This window comes from Xenopus tropicalis, chromosome 7 (assembly GCF_000004195.4).
Source record: "Xenopus tropicalis strain Nigerian chromosome 7, UCB_Xtro_10.0, whole genome shotgun sequence".
Taxonomy (NCBI): Eukaryota; Metazoa; Chordata; class Amphibia; order Anura; family Pipidae; genus Xenopus; species Xenopus tropicalis.
Window position 1 is genome coordinate 57,638,155 of NC_030683.2, and position 24,061 is coordinate 57,662,215.

A 24,061-nucleotide genomic window follows, 5' to 3' on the forward strand; every position below is an offset into this window, starting at 1 on the left:
GGGATCTTGCATTCGGACAGGAATGTCGGCAAAGGTAGTTGTAATGACATTAATACAAGTGTATTTTCTCTTGCAGAGAAGCTTAATATTAATGGAATACAATGTTTTGTAAAACAGATTCATCCTTACCACCATCTGTCAGAAGCAAAGGCAGACAATCCTTAGTCTCTAACATTCCAGGTAATAATGTTTACTAATTTTCTAGGACATGTGTTTTGTGTTAGGCTTGTGCAATGGCAAGAGTGAATTGTGTCCATGTATATTGTAGGTGTTTCAATTACAGAAGTGCAGTGTGTTATTGGACAAGTGTGTCTTGCTGGGTTAGGTGCAATTAGTTCATCTTGTACTTTTGCCCACTCAACCTTTCCAACTTGTTTTTGCCCTTGCACTCTGTATGGCCAAACATTTTACCTTTTTTGTTCATTTGGAAAAAAACAATGTCCACAAAAACATTTTTCAAAATCAACTTTGTAATGTTGTTAAAGAAATGATAAACATGATTGTCCATGAAGTTTTCCTGCCACCATTAACCTCATTGAAAAAATTGTAATTAACATTTTTTTTTTTTTTTTTTTTTTTAAAAGGTGGAAAAAGACACTCGGATGGACACTCCTCAAGTCAGCTCCACTCGCCACACCAACAGGATCCTGAAATTGAACAAAGAAGGTTAAGTGGTGATGATAGTACAAGACAGTCTGGTGAATGTTTCAGTGATGTGCACTTTTTTCTGATGATGAGCCCTCAGAATCTCCCCAACAACCACTTAAGACAACAACCACACATAAGCTAAAAACCCCAATATCTCAGCTTCCCACCCAAATAATGAAAGCTGAAAAAAGATCATTTCCACAAGTCACTTATACAGTATCACAAATCGCTCATGAAAAAAATGCACATTGTACCCCTAGACTTGTGTGTTGCCACAACAGCTTACAATGACAGTCAGGCACAACAAGCCTCATATTAGGCAGCTATGTTAAATCTGCATGAGGAACACTTGAAGTTCCAGCAACAAAAAATTGCTTTGTTGGAAAGACAAAGTTCCCTTTTAGAGAACATGAGTCATACACAACAGGAAATGAACAAAAACTTGATAAGTGTTCTACAAACAAGTCAAATAATGCCAATACTCATTAGTCTTATGTGCTAATGAGAAATCAAATAAATGAGCATTTTTTTTGTAAGTGTGCAACTACTTTCACTGTAAATAAAAACAGTATTGTTTGAGATGTTGTTTTGTGGTTCTTTTTTATGGTATTAAAGATTGTAGATACTTACAGGCAAAGTAATTGTTAATGATTTCTGCCCAGACTTGATTGCCTCTGTCATCAGCACTTTGGATGGATGGGATGAATTGGGTCATTGAATTGGGCCAGTTAGCTACATTGTGCAGTACAGCACAGGCTACAACTATGTGGGCAACTTTAGTGGGGCTGTACATGAGGCTGCTTAAGAGGGTCAACAAAAACAATTGTTTTATTAACAAGGATACCTTAAGAGTACTACCCCCTTAGCTCAATCAGCAACCAAGCTAAAACACAAATAGTTTAAATCCTTCAAAACTATATATAGTTTATATAGAATATAAAGTTCAATGTCTAGTGCAGAATGGGACAGGTGAGGATAGTAGATGAAGATGAATTTGGGGGCAAACCAGGGCACTGGAGGGTGTGGTTGCGGGTGGCCTAATTTGCACACAAAGGTAAGAAGGTGCTAGTCTGGAGGGACCCATGGCACCCGACTCGAGTATAAGATGAGAGTGACTTTTTCAGCACATTTTGGGTGCTGAAAAACTAGGCTTATACAGTACCTAAAAGCCACCCGTGAGGCATTTGTCCGGTTTAAAAACCATCCTGAAATCCGGACTGCCTTAGGATGTAAGCATCGTGTGAGGAGCCTGGAAATCCGGGCACAATGCTCCTGATGTTCATATTAGTGTCACAGACCACTTGTATATTCAGTGAATGGTAACTTTTGCGGTTCCTGAATACATGCTCCCTGTCTTGGGGGGGATTTAAAGCCTCTAAAATCTATGGCACCCAACACATTGGGGATGCCACTCACACCATAGAACTGCCTTTTTGATGGTGTTACAGACATCGAACGTTTGGCACCAAGGACCTGGCCAAGGCACAGTGAGAACGTGGGCTGTGACACTCCCCCATAGATCCCTCCAACCTTCTGAAAACTTCCCCTGGCAAAACAAATGCAGGGAGCACAGAAGTTTGACCATGCCAGGAACAGCATGGCTTCTGTGTGTTAGTGGCTGCAGGTAAGGCTCCAGTACCTCATACAGGCTGTATATTGCTGATCTATTTAGCCTGTAGCGCCAAACTATTTCCTCCTCTGTTAAGCCCTCTAGAGTTGACCTTTCCCTGAAAACTCTAGGATGTTCACATACTTGCTGATCCTCTTCTTCCAAATCCATCAAAAATCCGACTGCAAACTCCATCTTGTCTTCACAAACGCTCAAAATTCGCAATGTTGTTTAAATACCGCTTCCCCCAATTAGGTGTTAATATTCGCACAGATTATCACGATATTGTGAGTGTTTAACGCTTCATATGCGTTTGTTAATCATGCGTTAGTATTCTTTCTATTCTATAATTACCGCAATGCGATAAAAATAACGCATTGCGGTAATGCGCTTTTTAACACAAAGGGTTGTAATTACATATCATTAAGTGAATTTAAACCAGATACAATAGGTCTTCCTTTAGGTGAAATTAAAGTGCTAATTTAATGTCCTCATTATATATTCCCACCTGAGAGCCTTTGACAATTATCTTCTCTAGTGGGTTCTTGAAAATCTCTGTGGGATTTTTCTTTAGTATATCATAGGTTAAAGTATCTTTTAATTGCCGTTCAGCTTTTTTGACATAATCCTCTGTGTTTAATATCACTATCAGACTCCCTTTGTCGGCTCTTTTGATTTGATATTTGTATCTTTTTTTAAAATAGATAGGGCTTTTTGCTCCCCTTCAGTTAGATTAGAAAAAGTTTTGTTTTTGTTTATACTTACTTTTAGTGCTAATTCCAGGAGTTCCGATTCTGCCACCTCCTGAAATACTTCTACTGCACTCCCTCTAAAATGTACTGGGTAAAACTCGGATTTCTCTTTTATTTTCTGTAATCCCTGTAATTACTGTTTTAGATTCACTCATTAGTGTTTCTAATTGGTTGATTGCCACTTCTTCTCTGAAGCTAAACTGCAGACCTCTCCTCTCACTTAATGCACAGAGCTCATCAATATCTTCTTCTAAAAATACCGTTTGGCTCACAATGATATCGCTTTCAAGTTTTGATTATTGAGGAAGAATTTTTTAAGGACAAGTTTTCTTACAAATCTATTTACATCAAGTAACATTTCAAACAAGTTAGAATTCATTTTTGGGCAAAAGGTAAGTCCCTTTGATAACAATTGTTTCTCCTCATTCGTTAATTCCTTATTTAAAAAGGTTCAAAAATTTTTTTTAATAGTTTTGTTGTTCCCGATTTCTTTCCTCTTCTGATTCGTTGAGAGATTTTTGTTGTTGTTATTTGATCTTCACGAACCCCTTGCTTGGAAAGTTTTTTGTATCCCGCTCTTTTGATAAGCTCTTTCTCTTGATGTTTGATTATATGTGCGTTCTCTCTGTTTCTCTTTCTCTTTAACCGATTTTTCACTTTGTTTAAATTCGGTCTGTCGTATGCTTCTCACGATCTTTCTGTGAAAAAGTAAAGAAGGAGACCCTCTGGAATTACTCGTGCTACTATCCAATGAATCACATTCCAGACTTACTCTTTTGTGACTATGGGCTTGTCTTAGAATGGACTTGGGAGTGCTTCTATTATAAATACATTTGTTGTAATTAGATTTAAATTGCATCGGTGCCTGTAGATAGATTTTACCCTTTTTGTAATCCATCTTATCTTGATTACGATAATTCTTTATATTTCTAGATGTATCAATGTATCGATGTGGGTCCTCATGCTGTATCACTTGCTCAAGAGTTTCTGTATCAAAATGTTTTGCTAGTACAAGTACAGGAAAAAGCTATAAGATACATAGTTACAGTAATTGTAACACAATGGCCTCAGTGTATCTATTAATCTGTACGAGCTGTAACATCCAATATGTAGGGTGTTTGCAAGAGCATATAAACCAGATGTGAGGCAACGACAGTAGCACAACACTTTACATGCTGTAACAGGGGAAACGTATCAATGTTATTAGTTCAAGGCATTGATAAGGTAATTGTGCAAAATAGAGGAGGCGACAAACTAAAAATACTTTTGAAACTTGACGCTAAATGGATCTTTATACTTAACACACGGGAACCACAAGGACTCAATGTAAAATGGGACTTGAGTTGCCACATATAGCAGTGTAAATGTTTTCTTCCTTTTTTTTTTACTCCTTTCTTCTCCCCTCAATTGATAGTTCATAGACGGAATATACACATTAATCATGGTATATATGCCCTATGACTACAGTGCAAAATGCTTTAGTCACTGCTGTATTGGTGAGGAGCAGGAGGGGGGAGGCACATAGGCATCCCCTTAGCTGCCCCTAACTTGCATCATTCAGAGGATGTAGGCTGCAAGCAAGTACGCACATATAGTCGTACTCGCACCACCTAGCACACTAGCACTTTTGCCCTGGGGCATGTAAATGACCCCTCATATCTAAAGCATATTGAGATGACTTGGGTTTAGATTACCTAATAGCCATACTGCTTTAAAGGAGACATATCCTATAAAAATTATGAATGTACCAGGGAATTATACTCCTCTAGATATAGAAGGATTGTGCTAAAAAGTTGTGTTTCTGACTGATTTATTGAGAAATTCCACAAAAACCCCACTAGCCCCGCCCATCTGTTCCACTTCCTGCTGGCTGAATTCTCTGGATGAGCTGGGGAGCCAGCGGCCCTCCATACCCTGCACTGTGGGATAGGAACCAATCAGCAGCTAGGCCGACCTGATAGGGAACTGAAGCCTCTCTGTGCTTGTGTGAGTGCAGGGCTGTGATTGGCTCTCCCCCTCCTACTGTGCTTCTGGCAGGGACCGTTAGGACACGCCCACTCTTCATTTCAAACTCGGACAGAGAAGTGAGAGGATCTATAGGGAGCTCCAATAAAGGGGCCATGTTACAGATAGGATTAATTTTTAGCACAAAGTGAAACCAGCACCGTATATTATTCATAATTGCCTACAAAATTACCTTTTTTCCCATTTATCCAATATGTCTCCTTTAATGTAGATGAACTAATCTGTGTTGGTACTTAATAGTAAAGTCATTATAGATTTGAACCTGCAGCAGACTTGAAGTACAGAAGGGATATAAGAAGTCAGGATTAAACTGTTAACTGCAGCTGTTACTTAGGTGGTTACTTGATTTTTATCCAAGAATTATTATTAGAACTACCAGCCAGGAGCCAAACAGCAAGCTGGCCACAGTAATAAGAAATGGGTCCACAAACAGACTTTCAGTTTTCACTAACAGTGTTACCAGTACTGTTTAATCTCTCATATAGTTTCAGATTTAGACTTGTTTAGTTAAGTGACAAATAATACAATATACACAGGCTTTCTAGCAGAGCTTGCTTTATTCTGTTATATAAATAAAGTAGTAGTAGTCTTACTCTACTTTACAAAGTATTATGGAAATAGAAATATCTATATTCTGCTTTATTCTGCTAGTTATTTTGGGCAATTCACGTTGAGTTGTCAAAGCAGTGTATGCCTTTTTCAGCTGTGTATGCTTGACTAGCCTATAGATATAATGCACAATAACAGATGGGCACACTAGGAAGTTGGAAGTTGGAGAAATATTATCAAGGTTTAATGAAAGTGCAAAGTGAACTAGCAGCCTTACATTTTTATTGCTCGTTAAAGGATTTAAAAGGAGCAATGACCAATAAGTAAAAGTAGAAATGTAACAAATGAAGTAGGATACAGAGTAAAACCACGGTAATAGAAAAAACTTTAGTGAAAGAAAATTGCAGTTGATAGTATTAATATAATTACTTTTAGAACTGCTGAAAAAACAAATCTGGTTTATTATGGATATTGCAAAACTAAACACCAAGAAATATTCACAAATAAAATATAAAAAGGATAAATATTCCTCCAGGCATCATTGTTGCTAATTATTGATAGCAGAAAGACACATCAGATTCTGTTTAACCCTCAGCTTATACTCGAGTACTCATGGTACTCATTGTACCTCTGTTCGGTGCTCCCGTGCTCGCTCGCTCACTCACACACCCTCACCAGCCATGGACGTCCATTCTGCGCACCCATGCTCGCTCGCAATGGACGTTCGATCTGCGCATCCGTGCACCACCGCCCCCCCTCGTGGACATCCGTCCTCACTCGCTCGCATGAGCCCCCCTTCCCCCTTGATGCTTACTTGCTGCTTATTTCTGGCAACTGGAGAAACCTGTTTGCACAGTCACATTAACTGTCAGCAGAAATGGGTGCTGATATAATGCTAGGTACATATAGAATAATGGCACACGTGGCGCTTTTTGTCTCTGTCACCTCCTTTAGTTGCCATGACATAATTGTAAATGGCTGACAGGGCCAGTACTGTTGCTTTCCTGGCTAAAAGGAGCTTGGCTGAAAAGAGCCACATTTGCCTTAGCCCTTATACATAGAATGAAGGTACAGTTTATAATTTTTAATTACATGGTGCCGACAGATTTAAAGGGGCAACATGCTTAAAATATAATTTTTAACAATTTCATGCCTTTTAATAATGCCTCTGTGCTCTAGAGTGCCATAGGGAAACCCTATTTGTGATGCAGTGCCGGAATGATTTGGGGGGGGGGTTATTGATAGTGAAAGATGTTACTGTAGGATTTAAGTCCTAAATCACCAGCTGGTATATGCTTCAAAGATATCCCAGCCATGCCTAGGGTGCTGCACTCAATTCATACATTTTAGATGGGAGGGGGGCTACTTCTCTTTAATAGCGCAGAGGCTCCTTCGCTCTTAAGTAAACCTAGGTTTCGCCGCTCCTGTGACTGCTCTGTTTATTCCCTGGAAATGGATACCCAGACTTGAAACACAGTCAAAGAAAATTGTGTGCTGTGACTCCACACCCTTGGTGGAATAATCTAATGAAAGCCACCAAGATCACCAGTGGCTAACATTAGGCCAGCTTCTTGTGCATTTGCCAGATGTCAGTAAACATACACCGATGGCCCATGTTTGGGCTTCTGAATTATCATCCCCATAATTTTTGTACCATGGCAATCGGTCATTTAGTTGATTGGACAGGTTAGAAAGTTATGGTAGCATAACGATAATATCTACACTATTGTGTATCTGATCCTTGGGTGACCTACAATGCATTTCTGGGACATCACTTTGGTACAATGGATGTCTGGCAATTATTATAGTCAGAACATCCTGCGATTTGTTATACTGCACAAATGCGATTGATGGCTTCTCCATGGCTGCATAAGACCCTTTGAACCTGCACAAACTGTAAGTCTACCCTGATGCACTCTCACAAATAGAAGTTATTAGACAGTATATATAGGCTTATACTCGAGTCAATACATTTTTCCAGTTTTCTTAGGTAAAATTAGGTACCTCGGCTTATATTCGGATCGGCGTATAATCAAGTATATATGGTAACATTTGCCCCTCTCCTGCTTTTTATTTTACTATTTCTATTATAAATAATACTGTAAGTGTTGACAGTCAAAGGGACAAATTTGCTAATTTATCTTGAATGTTTGAGTAGAAGGAGTTGAATCAAGCCAAAAAAAACAATTATGCAACCAAAAAAAAAAATTGAAAATAAAAAAAGGTATTGCTGAGAATAAATTTTTTTTTTTTAAATAAATGCACAGTAAAAAAAAAATAGGCAAGAAAAAAAATCTACCCTACCTGTGGGATATAAATGCCCAGAAAATTCAATTATATGGGGAATTAGATTAATATGTTTTACTGTGAGAAATTCACACAGACACCAATGCTAAGATATTTTCAGGCAAATTTTTGGCCATAGGTAGGGCAGATTTCCTGCGGGTGACAAATCTCAGTGTCTTCACCCTAAAGGTGCTATGTTGTATTGGCAGATAAATTACATCGTTTCAGGAAAGAGTTGGATGCTGTTTAAGCAAGTTAGAATATACAAGGCTAACGAAAGTGACTAAAAATAGCACAATATTTTGAGCTTTGTCTTTAAATGGCCATCACAGTGACATCATATGATAATACATTTAGAGAACTGCATCGATCCACTTAGGAATGATTATTTATATACTGTCATTTAAGGTATCACTCAGTTCCAAAGCCCCAAGTCTAAAAAGGGGCTGTGGTAAATGCGGACGTGCTATGATATGTGTTTTTGCTATTGACATGTCAGTTTAAAGGGTTATGAAGTAACCAATAAAGAATGTCTTTTTATTACACAGGCTGTTGGTGTAGTTTGAATTATAAGAAATAAGTTACAGGCTTATTTCCTGACTGGAACTGATTGCTACAGCAAAATGTATTATCTACACAGACTCCATGGTCCTTCTGTATTATGGGTTTGCCTAGTACAGTCTTATTAAGGGTATAAGTGGCTTGCATATTACATCCAAGGTGCATGACCTTACATTTATCCACATTAAATCTCATCTGCCACTTAGCCGCCCAGATTGCCAGTTTGTCCTGATCTTCCAGGAAGGATGCCACATCCTAGAATTTATTGGTCTGCATATTTTTGTGTCATCTGCAAACATTGTTGCATTACTTACAATACCTCCTCTAAGTCATTAAAGGGAAACTCCGGCTTCCAAAGTGAAACGCAACACTAAAACCCAAAAACAACATAAAACCCCTAATATACCTATCACTGTAACCTGTTCCTTCAGTGAATAAAGTATGAATAAATAACTTTTTTATATGCTGCAAAACAGTTTTTCTCTTTCAGCATCAATTGAAATCCTGGCAGGGGAGGGAAATTGTAACAACTTCTCCATACAGGAACTACATAAACCACAATGCATTGCAATGCAATGTTGCTTTCCTTATTGATATCATATGTGCAATAAATTGTGGGATATGGAGGATGCAGACTGAAGGCAAGCTGAGGACAGTTAACTAATGTTTAATTTTTTTTGAGGCTCAAAAAAGTCTTTTACTATTTTAAACTGTATTATTACATTAAAAAATCAGCAAAATGCTGCATATTTTTTAATTGACATATATTGCAAATTTGCTGGGAATTTTGTTTACTTTTTAAAAAGCTTAATTGTGTTTGGATGGAGTTCCCCTTTAATAAACCTTACACCAAGTAGAGAATGTACAATTACCAACCACCCTTTGTACATGATCCTGCAGTTTCCTATCCATATACAAACATCTTTTTTAAGACCATAAGACCTTAGTTTAGAAAGCTGTCATTTGTGGGACACTGTTTCAGTTGCTTTGGCAAAATCCTAATAGATCACATCTACTACAACTCTCATGTCCAATTTTTTATTAACTTCATCATAAAAAGCAATGGAATTTGTCTGACATGACAATAACTACACATAAACTACACATAATGCCATTCTTCAGAACATAATTTTGAATGTAAAGCCTTTAAATAACTTGTCCACCATAGATCTTAAACTTACTGGCCTACAACTGCCAGGCTGAGTTCATAATCACTTTTTAAATAAAGAAATTTCATCAGCTTTTCTTCAATCCATATGTACCGTACCAAATGAAAGTGGGTCTAAGAAAATGAGAAATAGAGGTCTGAAACTCAACCAGTCCCTCTCAGTACACTTATGAATCTTTTGAAAACATCCATATTTATTTAAACACTTTGTAAAATGAGGCCAAATATGCAGGAGGAAGTAAAGCCTTAGCCAGTGCAGCTATGTTGAGACCTTCTTAGGCTGGTCACATGGTTGTAAGTTTGCCCAATAAATATAGCTACTATCTAGAGCCAATTAGGGAGCAATAAGAGAGGTTCAAGGCAAAAATGTATCAATCAATAGCATTGGCCACTTTGATCTGGAGAACTGAAATTTATTAAGCCAATATATTTGTTCTACAAGGCCTGATTACCCAAAATCGTGACTGGAAGTGGCAGTGGAGTAATTAGATGTTACTGGGGCCCCATAGTTGATCCATTCAGTGTCAGACTAGCGGGTGCAGGGCCCACTGGGGCTGCCGCCTCTGGGGTCCCCACAAAACTCTTGCAAGGGCCCCTCTTGCAGCCCTCACAACCCCTGCAGGCACCTGGCCACCTGACCCCCCCCTCCCCAAGCACACATTAATTAAACTTACCTTCAGCGCGTCAGGGGAGGGAGGTGAGTGGCCCAGGGAGCTCCGGCAGGGATCGGGTCTGGGCCGGCAGGGCCCACTAAGTTTTTACCTAGTGCCCAATGGCCCAGTCCAACTCTGGATCCATTCTACCAAGATATATTGAAATTACTCATTAATGAGTACTGGACCCTGGGATAGATAGTTTATTTTATTTGTCTCATACAAAGTTGTAGTGAAATGTACCCTGATTCTTCACTCCTGGGCTCCCCTGCAACCACAGGGTCTTCTTCCTCTGTAGTTTTGCCCTTGGGAGGTAGGTAAATGTAAGTAGCAATTAATTTCTGCATATTAGGAAAACAAATATGCAAGTGTAAATTACATCATCTTCCTATGGAAGATGGGAAAAGACAAAGCCATCATAGGCGGATTTTCAATAAGGCTTGGGGAGGCTAAGCCTCCCCAAAACCTGCTTTGGCACCTTAAAACCTGGCTCTGTCACTGCACTGTCCTGCAAATCCTCTCCGGGTTCTGCAGAAATCAGCTGTGCTCTGATTGGATCTTTCTTCTTGTGGATTCTCCAATCAGAGCACAGCTTTCTTGACAATCAGTAAAATTGACCAATCAAGGCGCAGATGCAGACAGGGATCGGGAGATTTTGCAAACTGGAGGCAGTGCAGAATTGAAGACAAAAAAAAGAAGAATCTGCAGGCTGTAAACTTTACCCAAGAACCAACTTTTGCTGCGGTTTTAATCCCACAGGCACTATACACAGGTACTGTACACAAGTACTATACTTTATATGTTCTAAAGACTGACCCACTAGCTGAAATTAAATTGTTTTTTGTCACCTGATATCTATAATATCCCTATCCCCTACCCTAACAGATGGAGGGTAAGTTAACTTTTCCCCCTGACAAAGCTCATTGTGCTTTTATATATTTGTTATGGTTTTTTGCACTTTCTATTTTTCTTTTACTTTTGTCATTGTTTTTTTCATTTCTAGTTAGTTACAGTGGAGCCAATGCTGTGTATCAGTGCCAGTGTTACAGTGCCAGGGCCTGAATATCTGCCATCAGTACCCACTGCTCCTCATGGCATATAATGTGCTGGTTTTGTATATAAAGACTGCGTCTCACTGCATATAATGTGCTGGTTTTGCATGTAAAGACTGCGTCTCACTGCATATAATGTGCTGGTTTTGCATATAAAGACTGCGTCTCACTGCATATAATGTGCTGGTTTTGTATATAAAGACTGTGTCTCACTGCATATAATGTGCTGGTTTTGCATATAAAGCATATGCGGATTTTCAATAAGGCTTGGGGAGGCTAAGCCTCCCCAAATCTGCTTTGGCACCTTAAAACCGGGCTCTGTTTCTGCACTGTCCTACAAATCTTCTCCGGGTTCTGCAGAAATCAACTATGCTCTGATTGGATCTTTCTTCTTGTGCATTATCCAATCAGAGCACAGCTTTCTTGACAGGCAGTAAAATTGACCAATCAAGGCGCAGATGCAGACAGGGATCGGGAGATTTTGCAAACTGGAGGCAGTGCAGAATTGAAGACTAAAAAAAGAAGAATCTGCAGGCTGTAAACTTTACCCAAGAACCAACTTTGAACTTTTGCTGCAGTTTTCATCCCACAGGCACTATACACAGGTACTATACTGTATATGTTCTAAAGACTGACCCACTAGCTGAAATTAAATTGTTTTTTGTCACCTGACATCTATAATATCCCTATCTCCTACCCTAACAGATGGAGGGTAAGTTAACTTTTCCCCCTGACAAAGCTCATTGTGCTTTTATATATTTGTTATGGTTTTTTGCACTTTCTATTTTTCTTTTACTTTTGTCATTGTTTTGTTCATTTCTAGTAAGTTACAATGGAGCCAATGTTGTGTATCCGTGCCAGTGTTATAGTGCCAGGGCCTGAATATCTGCCCTCAGTACCCACTGCTCCTCATGGCATATAATGTGCTGGTTTTGTATATAAAGACTGCGTTTTATATAAGTTTTTGAATAATTTGCCTTTCGCTTCTGCCTCTTTCCAGCTTTCAAATGGGGGTCACTGACCAAAAAGTATTGCTCTGTGAAGCTACAGTTTTATTTTCCATGCAGGCCCCTTAACTATTCATATTCCCATCTCTTGTTTAAACCGCTACCTGGTAAATAAGACCCTAGCAACCAGAAGTACCTGAAGTGCTGAAGTACCAAATGGAGAGCTGCTGAACAATAAGCTAAATAACCGAAAAACCATTAAAAATAAAAGAGCACCAATTGCAAATTGTCTCAGAATATCAATGTCTACCTTATATTAAAAGTTAATTTAAAGGTGAACTACCCCTTGAAGCTAACTGATCACAAACACAAATGTATAGAGAACCCCTAACAGAAGTGCACATATGAATGCTTTTACATCCTAAGCATTTTAGGGTTAAAAAAAGCACCCCCACCCGCACTTTTGCACAGTATCCCTGGGAGTCAGTGGGAATGGCAAGAGGTACTTGGGAAGTTAACTTTTTACACCAGCAGCGAATCCACTAAGTCTCACATTAGCTGTAGGTCAGACTCTGTATGGCCCATCAAAAAGTCACCCTCTGCCTATGTGTACAACAAACACCATTCTTTCCCTATTTATGTTTTCATTTTTAAAAAGAATCCTTCTTCTTATAATAAGATATGTACTACCTTACAAAGTCATTCTTAAGGTGTTGCAAATATGTGAAGGACCACTGAAGCACATAAAGTATACAAACTTATTTATGTTACTGGAGCACATTTCCACACATTGAATAATCTCAGAACAGTTGTTTCCTGTTAATGCAACTCCAGCTGAAAGTAATGACAATTGGCTTTTACCTGAGTGTTCCAGTATCAAGCCCCAAGAGAATCTCAAAAGCAAGGTTTGTCTGCTACTCATTCTCTGTTTTGTCAGAATTCCTGTTTTTGACTTTTATTACATTTTTGGGGGAGTGTCCTTCCATGCAGACGCCTTTTCAGAATCCTTGTACATATAGTCTGTTCACATTATTTTGTTCCTGGAGTCTATTTTTGTTTTTTTAACACTTTATTTTTTTATCTGGAGTCTTAGGAAATAGTTATAGAAAGTACAATTTTTTTTTACAATTAGTTACTTTCTTACCACAGTAGTGGCACTGTTTGTTATGCTTAGTTCTATTATCTGGTAATGTGTGAGAACCCAGCAATGTGCATGCTTAATAAACAGCTACAAATTTGATCAATTAGCAAGACACAGGTTGTAGACTTCTGTTGTTTTTTTTCTAAAGCCTTTGCAATATACTGTATACCATATTGGAAGCAGAATTATGGGAATTTCCTTTATGCATTACCAACTGTGTTTATTATTTTTATATAAATTTTTTTTTTGATTATTATTATTATATGTTATTATTTTTGCTTATTACTATACCTTTGTAGAAGTAATAGTAACTGTTTCTTTGTTGATAAGCAGATAACAAGTGTTAAGTACAGGGCATTCTTGTTCCTGTAATTTTTGTACTCTGCACCTTTAAGGGAGAAGGCACATGGAGCTACTTAGTAGCAGCTACTTGTCACGGGTTCTAAATGCCAGAAAATACCCTGCCATAGACAATACTGAGAATTGGCTTTGCTAAAACACACAAAGATTTATCAGTAAATCATCAGCATTGTCTGTTTTGCAGCAATGACAAGGTAGCTGCTACTAGTAGCTCCGTGTGTCTTCACCATTAATATATGCCTCCATTAGCACAAATAACACTCCTTCCTAGTTTTGCTAACTCTATTATGTTTTATTTATTGTATACATTACTGCACAATATATATGTTGCATTTGTAATTATTTTTACACTTTACTCTCACTTTATCATAGATCAGGCTTTGAGTTTTTAAGCACAATTTAAACCAAAATGTCGCCTGTTGATTTATCTAGTTCTGCTGGAGTACAAGGGTGGGTGGGGGTGAAAACAGCAGGCATATAAAGACTGGAGGAAGCAGTGGTATCTAAACTGCTGGTAAAGCAATCTTATTAACCAAGTCATTAGTTAATCATTTACTTGACCAATCGAATTTCTGTTAGTAGGTGTAAATCTGAGTGACTTTACTCTGTTCTCCTAGCATGAGAGCTTGAGTCCAGCCTTAAAAACTGTCACACTATATACACAACAATACGGTATTGTTATGTGAATGCAGATTGTGAGGAAATATCTGTCAGATTTGTTAGACCATGAAAAGTTTGATTAGGTTTTTTAATATGGATGCTGGCTCCTTCTTTAGGTATTTATTCTTTCACTATGTTGTACACGTATATGCCAGTATGTTAGGGTAGCTTACAAGAAATATTCAGTAGTTATAGTTACATAGTTACATAGGGTTTAAAAAAGACCATAGTCCATCAAGTTCAACCCATCCCAGTAAACTCAGCACACACAACCTATACTTACCAATCTATACACTCACATACATAAACTATATATACACTAATACTAACTGTAGATATTAGTATCACAATAGCCTTGGATATTCTGCTTGTTCCAAAACTTATCCAGGCCCCTCTTACAGGCATTAACAGAATCTGCCATTACCACAAATGTATGAAGGGCATTCCACAACCTCACTGCCCCCACCTACGCTGCTTCAAACAAAAGCTCAGTTCCTCTAATCTGAAGGGGTGGCCTCTGGTGCGTTGCACTGCATACTCAAGGTGAGGCCTTACCAGGGATCTATAAAGAGGCAAAATTATGTTTTCATCCCTTGAGTCAATGCCCTTTTTTATACAAGACAGCACTTTATTTGCTTTAGAAGCCACAGAATGATACTGCCTGGAATTAGACAACTTGTTATCTACAAAAATCCCTAGATCCTTCTCCATTAGGATACCCCCAACAAACTACCATTCAGGAGATAGTTTGCATTTATATTATTTCTACCAAAGTGCATAACTTTGCCCAGTTTTCCAATTTTGTCAAATCACTCTGCAAAGCGGCAGCATCCTGCATGGAACTTATTTTCTTAAGCCGGTTAGCCAGCAGTTTGGCCAGGATTTTTACATCGGCTGTGAGTAAGGATATAGGCCGGTATGATTCTGGCAGAGTGGGGTCTTTGCCCGCTTTGGGTAGCAGCACTATCGCTGCTTGGTACATAGATTGGAGCAGCCGTCCCTCCCTAAGAGCCTCGGTATAGGTCTTTAATAGCACAGGTGCCAGCGTTTTTGCATGTCTTTTGTATAATTCTACAGGGAGGCCGTCTGCCTCCGCCGCTTTGCCATTCGGGAAGGACTCTATAGCCTCCTGCACTTCTATCAAGGAGACCTCCTCCTCCAAGAATGCCTTATATTCTGGGCTGAGTTGCGGCAGTACAAGGGGGTCCAAAAATGCATCTACTTTGCTAATATTGGCTTCGTCCAAAGTGGACGTATATAATTTTGAGTAGAATTTAGTTAGCTCCTGCTGAATTACCCTAGCGTCTGTCGTTAGGGGGCCCTGCTCCGTTTTTAATAACGTGATTGCGTTGGGAGTGGACTGCATTCTTACTAGTTGGGCCAACAGCTTCCCTGCCCTTTTCCCATATTCCATAACATTCAGTTTCATAAAGGTATACTGGGCGAGCACTTTGTCTCTCATGTATTCTGCATACCTTTCCTGGGCTTTTTCTAGCTGCTTAAATTTGCCCAGGAGTGGGGTGGCTGCAGCCACTGCCTCTAGTTCCAAGATAGTTACATAGTTACATATAGTACTCTAGTTGGTGCTGTGCATTCCTGGACTGCTTTTTAAAGGCTGTTATTTCGTCGTTAAAAAGGCCCCTACGGTATACTTTCAGTGCAACCAAGAAAGTTAATGTGCCCACCGTGTGCTCATTGAGTGAGATAAATTCCCTAGTGGCAGCTTCTATCAGTTGGCAGTTGTCTAGAATTCCCAGCCATGCTGGGTTCAGTGACCACCTTGGTTTCCTAGCTTGTTCCGCTTCCCTGAAGTGGATCTCCAGGGGGGCATGGTCTGAGATGCCCCTTGCGAGATATTTGGCTGCTCTTACCCGGGGGAGTGCTACCTGGTTAACAAATGCCAGGTCAATTCTTGATAACACTGTGTGGGATTGGGAGTAACATGAGTATTGACGAGTATTGGGATGTAAGTGCCTCCACACCTCCGTCAGGCCAGCCGAGTCAACTAGGGATCGTAAATTGGTGTTGACTTCCTGCACAGTGCAATTGCCCCTTCTCTGCCTGTCTAAGACAGGTTCCATAAGGGTATTGAAATCTCTCATCGCGATTATCGCAGCGTGTGGGAATTTCGCTATGAAACTGACCAAGTGAATTAGGCATGTGTCTTGGTACGGGGGTGGGATGTAGATATTAGCAATCACCACCTCCTGGGCTTGCAAAAAGCCGTGCAAAAAGATGAACCTGCCCTTAGGGTCCAGTACCACCGTCCCCAGTCTAAAGGGGGTGCTACGAGTAATGAGGATAGCTACCCCAGAGGAATGTGTTGAGAGCTCCGCATGGTAGTGCCAGCCCACCCATGGTCGTCTGAGGGCCATAGTTCTACCCCCCTGGAGGTGGGTTTCCTATAGCAGGAGTATATTGGCCCCCGACTTTTTCAAGAAATCAAGCACCAGTCTACGCTTAATTTGATCATTGAGGCCCCTCACATTCCAACTAAGCAATTTAACCATTTGGGGATATAGGTAATCCTCGCAGGGTGCTACCTGTGTTCTAGATCAGTGAGAAGAACTATATTGCTTGTCACCACGTAGTGATTCTGGGGGTAATATTAGAGTAGTTCACTCGTAATGTATGCTCAGTCCCGGTCCTAATGCAGGTAACTTAACCACCAACTAACGGGTATAATCGGGGGGGTACATACTAACAAACATAACACATCATACTGTTATATGACCTGGGGTTGTCCTGTGTCCCTTATACTCAGGATAAATGTGTCCATAGCGAGAGACCACACTGTCTTGCGGGTCCAGTATGGAACAGGAGTCCCTTAGCGGTTTCTCCTAGCGTCAATCCAGCTGCAAAGATCCTGCGGGTTAGTGAAGAAGTGTGTGGTCCCATTTTCAATAACTTGTAGCCGAGCCGGGTACAGCATGGCGTACTGGAGGCCCATCTCTCGTAGGCGCCTTTTACTTTCCAAGAACCGGGCCCTTTGCTTTTGGATTTCAGCGGAGAAATCACCAAAGATTGATATTTTGGCAACCTGGAAGGTTATCTGCTCTTTCTTGCGGGCTAGCGTCAGTGTTGAATCTCTGTCACTCGCATTCAGCAGTCGGCTATTAGCGGTCTGGCTGGTGCCCCCGGTATTGGGGTCTTGGTGGGTATACGGTGTGCGCGCTCGACCGCAAATGCTGTGGAAAACGACTCCCTGCCAAATTGCTCTACCAGCCAGGCTTCGATTAACTTTTCCGGCGAGTTGCCTTCCGAGCGTTCGGGAAAGCCAAGGAACCGCAGATTATTCCTATGTAGTCTGTTCTCGAGGTCGTCGGACTTGGCTGCACATGAGTTGACGGATTGGTGTAGCTGCTGCAGTTGGTCGGGCATAGGATTGGAAACGTCCTCCAGGGAGCTTACCCGGCGTTCTAAGAGCATGGTTCTTTCCCGCAGCTTCTGGAAGTCCTGCTTTATTATAGATAGCTCGACTTTTATCTCATCGGTTTTTGAGCATATGAGGGAAGTACAGGATTCCTTGGAGGCCCGGATTTCCGAGAGTAAGTCAGATAATGTAGGTTCAATTGGCGGGGTTGCTGAGGAGGCTCGGGGGTCCCCATGCGGGGTGCTGGGTTCCCCTCTAGTCTGCCGCTGCGATGGTGGCTGGGCCGCGCTCTCCTCGCCGCCATCTTGGGTGTGCCGTGCTTCGCAGGAAAACTTTTCGAGTCTTGATGCGGCTTCTGAAGCCCTTTTTTGGGCTCTCCGGTATATCCCCAGGATGCCGTTCTGTACGGTTTTAGTGTGCTTATCTGCAGGATTATAAGGACCGGGGCATGGAGCAGTCTCTAGGTGCGACTGTTCACAATCAGCGCCAAGCCACGCCCCCCTGCATGGAACTTATAGTTTTGCACAATTTAGTGTCATCAGCAAAAATAGAAACAGTACTCTCTATGCCCACCTCCAAATCATTAATAAACAAGTTAAAAAGTAAAGGACCAAGGACTGACCCCTGCGGTACTCCACTAACCACACTGGTCCAATAAGGAAATGCTCCATTTACCACCACACTTTGTAATCTATCCTTCAGCCAGTTCTCTGTCCAATTACAAATATTATGTTCTAGGCCAGTGCTATCCAACTTCTGTTGTACCGAGGGCCGGAATTTTTCCAAGCTACGTGGTGGAGGGCCGATAATGGAAGCCAGTTTTGACCACTCCCCTTTTTGAAACCGCACCCACTTGAAACCACACCCATGTTATCACATGACCATACCCATATTAATAGTTGTAGTACAGCAAAAACCTGCCATACTCTGCTTGCCCTACCCTGCCTGTGTGTGCTATACTCTGCCTTCCCTACCCTGCCTGTGTGTGCCATACTCTGTCTTCCCTACCCTGCCTGCGTGTGCCATACTTTCACTGTGTTTGCCATTCTTGGCTGGTTTGTGCCATACTTGGCCTGTGTGTGCCATACTCTGCCTGCCCTATGCTGCCTGTGTGTGTCATACTCTGCTTGCCCTACCCTGCCTATGTGTGCCATACTCTGCCTGCCCTATGCTGCCTGTGTGTGCCATACTCTGCTTGCCCTACCCTGCCTGTGTGTGTATGGCACACACAGGCAGCCTACAGTGACACAATGCTGGCACTGCTCCTACAGTCTGCACAATAACTATATATTAAAAAACTTTTTAATTGTAGTACCACCTCAGTATATGTTCTTTTTGTAGAGTGCAGGGATTATTTGTGAGTTTCTACTGCTCCTGAGGTGTGAACAGGGGAACAATGTGGGTGATTACAGCCTGAGCCTGAGGTGTGAACACTGCAGGGGGTGAACAATGCAGAGATTAAAAGGTGTGAACAACACAGGGGATTACATATTTAAACAATACAGCCTGATTACAGCCTGAATCTGAGGTGAGAACCATGCAGGGGGGGCAGTTAATCACAGTACTGATACCATTTAAAGCTTACTCAAGAGTAAGCCATCAAAGCAGCCAGACAGGTGGGGGGGCCACACAGAGGGGGGCCCGCGGGCCGCCAGTTGGACAGCACTGTTCTAGGCCAATATTCCTCAATTTGATCATTAACCTTCTGTGAGGTACTGTATCAATTGCTTTAGCAAAGTCCACATAGATGACATCAACTGCCATTCCAGCATTGAGGTTCCTGCTCACCTCCTCATAAAAGGCGACTAAATTAGTCTGGCAAGATCTGTTACACATAAAACCATGCTGGCACAAACTTATAATATTGTGAACTGCAATGTATTCAAGTACCCTATCCCTTATTACCCCTTCCAAAAGCTTTCCCACTACTGATGTCAGACTAACAGGTCTATAGTTTACAGGCTGAGAGCGGGATCCCTTTTTAAATAACGGCACCACATTAGCAATTCGCCAGTCTCTTGGCACCATGCCTGACCTCAACGAATCCTGAAAAATTAAGTGAAGAGGCTTGGCAATCACAGCACTCAGCTCATTTAATACCCTGGGATGAATCCCATCTGGTCCTGGACCTTTGTTTATCGTTATACTCCTTTATCTGTGGTATGTGTCAGTTGCATTATGTGGGGAAAGTACCATTACCCTGTGATGTAGAACTATATAAATCCAGTTAAGATTTATTTTGTAGCAAACACTAATGGTGTTACTGTAAATAGAAGAAGAAACAATATTACTTTGTCCCAATTATTGGTTTAGCATTGGACTTGTCTGTTGGACCTGCTTTGTAGAACAATGTGGAAGATACCAGAGAATGTGTTTCTTCCTGCACTCCCCTGCAGTAAAACAAATGAAAATGCCACCAAAGGGAAGCACAGGAAGTAACGCTCATCAGTACAAGCCCTAAAGTGAAGCTTCTCAGAGCTGTCAACAAAAGTATACTCAAAAAGCCTCAAGAGATTCAAAAGGATAATGCACCAATTTGTGACCACATAGATCATTGTTCAAACCTTGATGAGTCCTGACACCTATATTATACTATTCTGTACTATAGTATAGTACTATACTACTTGCACGACAATGCTACAATGCTTCATAATTAGAACACAGATTTGGTGTGTTTTATTCCTCCAAAATAGTTACTAATCTTGACTGTAAATTTGATAAAACCCTAGAGACAGAGTTGTCAATGCTTTTGGATATATCCGAATATATATACCATGCAAGCGCAAAAATTAGGGCATAGCTGAAGCAACAGGGTGTAGTCAAAGCATAACTTCTCAAGACTGGGATGTGACTATTGGGATGTTGGCCAGGCCTTGCAAGGTGTGACCTGGTAGATACTTCCTGCTCCAAGATTTTTGTTTATTAAAGGAGAATTAAACCTAAAAATGAATATGGCTAGAAATTAGTAAATTTATACTTACTGAAATTTACTTTTCCCTTAGTCCCTTCAGCAGCAACCATGAGATATATTTTGGACTTCCTATCATGCAGGACAAGTGGAAACAAATAGTTAAACTTTTTAGAACCCCCACCCATAAATAGAAGCAACCAATAGTAATCCACAGTGTTAATAAAAAGTAGACCACACAGGAAACATGCTGATAATTTAATCAGGAGGGAAAGAATTTGCTGCTGAAAGGACTAAGGGAAAAGTAAATTTCGCTAAGTATAAATTTACAAATTCCCTTACATCCCATACAGCAGCAACCATGAGAGTTAACGAGTAATAAGGGTGGGTTCACTGGCTATGCCACCCTCTGGATCACTTTACTGCCAAAAGACGCTTCCTGAACAGCCAAGATGTCCACCCTGTAGTGATGAATGAATGTATCAGGATTACTCCAAGTTGCTGTTCTACATATGTGGTCCATAGACACATCTGCCACCTCAGCCCAGGATATAGATATTTTCCTGGTAGAATGAGCTCTGACCTTCAAGGGAGGAGTAATATTCTCTTTAATATAAGCCATCTGGATGGTTTCTTTAATCCAATGAGCTAAGGAGCTTAGAAGCTTTTGTTCTTCCCCATGAAGTTAATAAAGAGATTTTCCTGTTTCCTGAAAATCTGAGTATGGTCTAGGTAGATCTTGAGAACTCTTCCCACATCCAGAAGGTGAAGACAACTGTAATCCTCTTGAGTTTCCTGAACAAGCGGAAGAACAATCTCCTGATTCAAACTGACAAAAGAGATAACTTTAGGTCTAAAGGTGGGTAAAAGCCTCAACACCACCCTATCTGGAAAAAAGGTCAAATATGGTTCCTTAACTGAAAGAGCTTAGATTTTATTCAATCCTTCTGACTGACGTGATGGCTAGGAGGAAAAGATTCTTAAAGGAAAGACATTTCACTGAGCATTCTTGCAAAGTGGAAGAACAATCTCCTGATTCAAATTGACAAAAGAGATAACTTTAGATCTAAAGGTGGGTAAAAGCCTCAACACCACCCTATCTGGAAAAAAGGTCAAATATGGTTCCTTAACTGAAAGAGCTTAGATTTTATTCAATCCTTCTGGCTGACGTGATGGCTAGGAGGAAAAGATTCTTAAAGGAAAGGCATTTCACTGAGCATTCTTGCAAAGGTTCATAGGGTGCTTCACATAACTTCTTCAAAACTGAAGAGAGATCCCAATTCGGAAATGGGACGGATCTTGGAGATGGCTCTGATGAATCTCCTAATAAGAGGTAGCAAGGACAGCTTCTTACTCAGCAAAGCAGAAATAGCTGAAATCTGCACTTTAATAGAATTGACTGCAAGGCCTTTATCAAAGCCCTCTTGGAGGAATTTAAGAATGTAAGCCATAGATGGCTGCTCTGCAGAAACTTGATGTTTTAGACACCATGAAATAATAATAATAATAATAATAATAATCTTCCAGACCCAGGAATAGACTTTATTAGTTGAACTCCTGGAATGTAACAGGATATAAAGCAAATATAGGGGAAAAAAGGAAAGCATTTAAGAAATATAAGTCAGAGGGAACAGTAGCTGCGTTTAATGAATATAAACACTATAACAAGTGTTGTAAAACACCAATGAGGAAGGCAAAGATAGAAAATGAGGAGCGCATTGCGGCAGAGGCCAAGACTAACCCTAAGTATATTTATATTAAAAAGATGCAGGTTGAGGGTGTGGCCCCATTGAGTTATAGTAACAATATGGTTACAGAAAAGGCAGGTGTGCTTAACCAGTTCTTTTCTTCTGTGTATACAGTAGAGGAGCCAGAGTGCCAAGTCCCACCCAATAGCTGCACTGTTGCCTCAGCTCTAACTACACAGTGGTTGACACAGGATATGGTGTTTAAAGGGTTACACAAGATACATGTAAACAAGGCACCTGGGCCAGATTGAATACACCTTCGGGTACTGAGAGAGCTAGGGTCAGAATTACAGTGGCCCTTGTTTCTGATATTCTCAGACTCTCTTTCATCAGGTATGGTACCTAGGGATTGGAAGAAGGCGAATGTCATTTCCATATTAAAAAGGGAGTAAGATCTCAGCCTGGCAATTATAGGCCTGTAAGTTTGACATCCGTTGTGGGCAAGTTATTTGAAGGCTTATTAAGGGATCACATACAAAATTATGTACTGGAGAATGGCATTATGAGCAGTAATCAGCATGGCTTTATAAAGGACAGGTCATGTCAGACCAATTTAATTGCTTTTTATGATGAGGTAAGTAAGAAGCTGGACAGTGGGGATGCAGTAGATATAATCTATTTGGATTTTGCCAAAGCATTTAATACCGTTCCCCACAAACAACTTTCTAAACTAAGGTCTATTGGTCTTAGTGAAGTCGTTTGCACATGGATACTTTTGTTTAACTTGTTCATAAATAACTTTGGGGAGGGTATTACAAGCAATGTATCAGTGTTTGCAGATGACACAAAACTCTGCAGACCAGTCAATTCTATCCAGGATGTGGCATCCTTGCAGCAGGATCTTGACCAACTGGCAATCTGGGCGGCTAAGTAGCAGATGAGATTTAATGTGGATAAATGTAAGGTCATGCACCTGGGATGTATAAATATGCAAGCCACTTATAACCTTAATGGGACTGCACTAGGCAATGCCAGGCAGCAGCTGCAAGGGCAAACAAGGTTTTGAGCTGTATTAAAAGGGGTATAGATTCACGGGAGGAGGGGGTTATTCTTTCCCTTTACAGAGCACTGGTAAGGCCCCATTTAGAATATGCTGTCCAGTTCTGGTCTCCAGTGCTCAAACGGGACATTATTGAGTTAGAGAGGGTCCAGAGAAGGGCAACTAAGTTGGTAAAAGGTATGGAAAGTCTCAGTTATGAAGAAAGACTAGCCAAGTTGGGTCTGTTTACACTGGAGAAGAGGCGCTTAAGAGGTGACATGATAACTATGTATAAATATATAAGGGGATCATATAATAACCTTTCTAATGTTTTATTTACCAGTAGGTCCTTCCAACGGACACGAGGGCACCCACTCCGTTTAGAAGAAGGGAGGTTCCGTTTAAATATTCGGAAAGGATTTTTTACTATGAGAGCTGTGAAGTTGTGGAATTCCCTCCCCTAATCAGTTGTGCTGGCTGATACATTATATAGCTTTACATAGTAACATAGTAAGTTGGGTTGAAAAAAGACATACGTCCATCAAGTTCAACCATAATGCCTATACCTAACCTGCCTAACTACAAGTTGATCCAGAGGAAGGCAAAAAACCCCATCTGAAGCCTCTCTAATTTGCCTCAGAG

The 24,061-nt window shown here is 40.6% G+C and overlaps 1 protein-coding gene and 1 long non-coding RNA gene across 3 annotated transcripts in view; one reads left to right on the forward strand and one right to left on the reverse strand.

Moving 5' to 3' along the window:
* Positions 1–451: 451 nt before the first annotated feature.
* LOC105945481 lies at positions 452–13,170 on the reverse strand. The gene is made up of 3 exons (XR_001169046.3): positions 13,112–13,170; positions 3,023–3,707; positions 452–647 (listed from the first exon to the last, which is right to left on the reverse strand). It is a non-coding gene; the product is annotated as an uncharacterized LOC105945481 (long non-coding RNA).
* carns1 (carnosine synthase 1) overlaps positions 13,073–24,061 on the forward strand; it is a 43,688-nt gene continuing 32,699 nt past the window's right edge. The window contains exon 1 of one of the 2 annotated variants that reach the window (XM_004919211.4): positions 13,073–13,155. In XM_004919211.4, the coding sequence (XP_004919268.4) occupies positions 13,073–13,155 (83 nt within the window). The remainder of the gene's footprint in view (positions 13,156–24,061) is intronic. The other variant, XM_031905866.1, reaches the window with a different exon arrangement.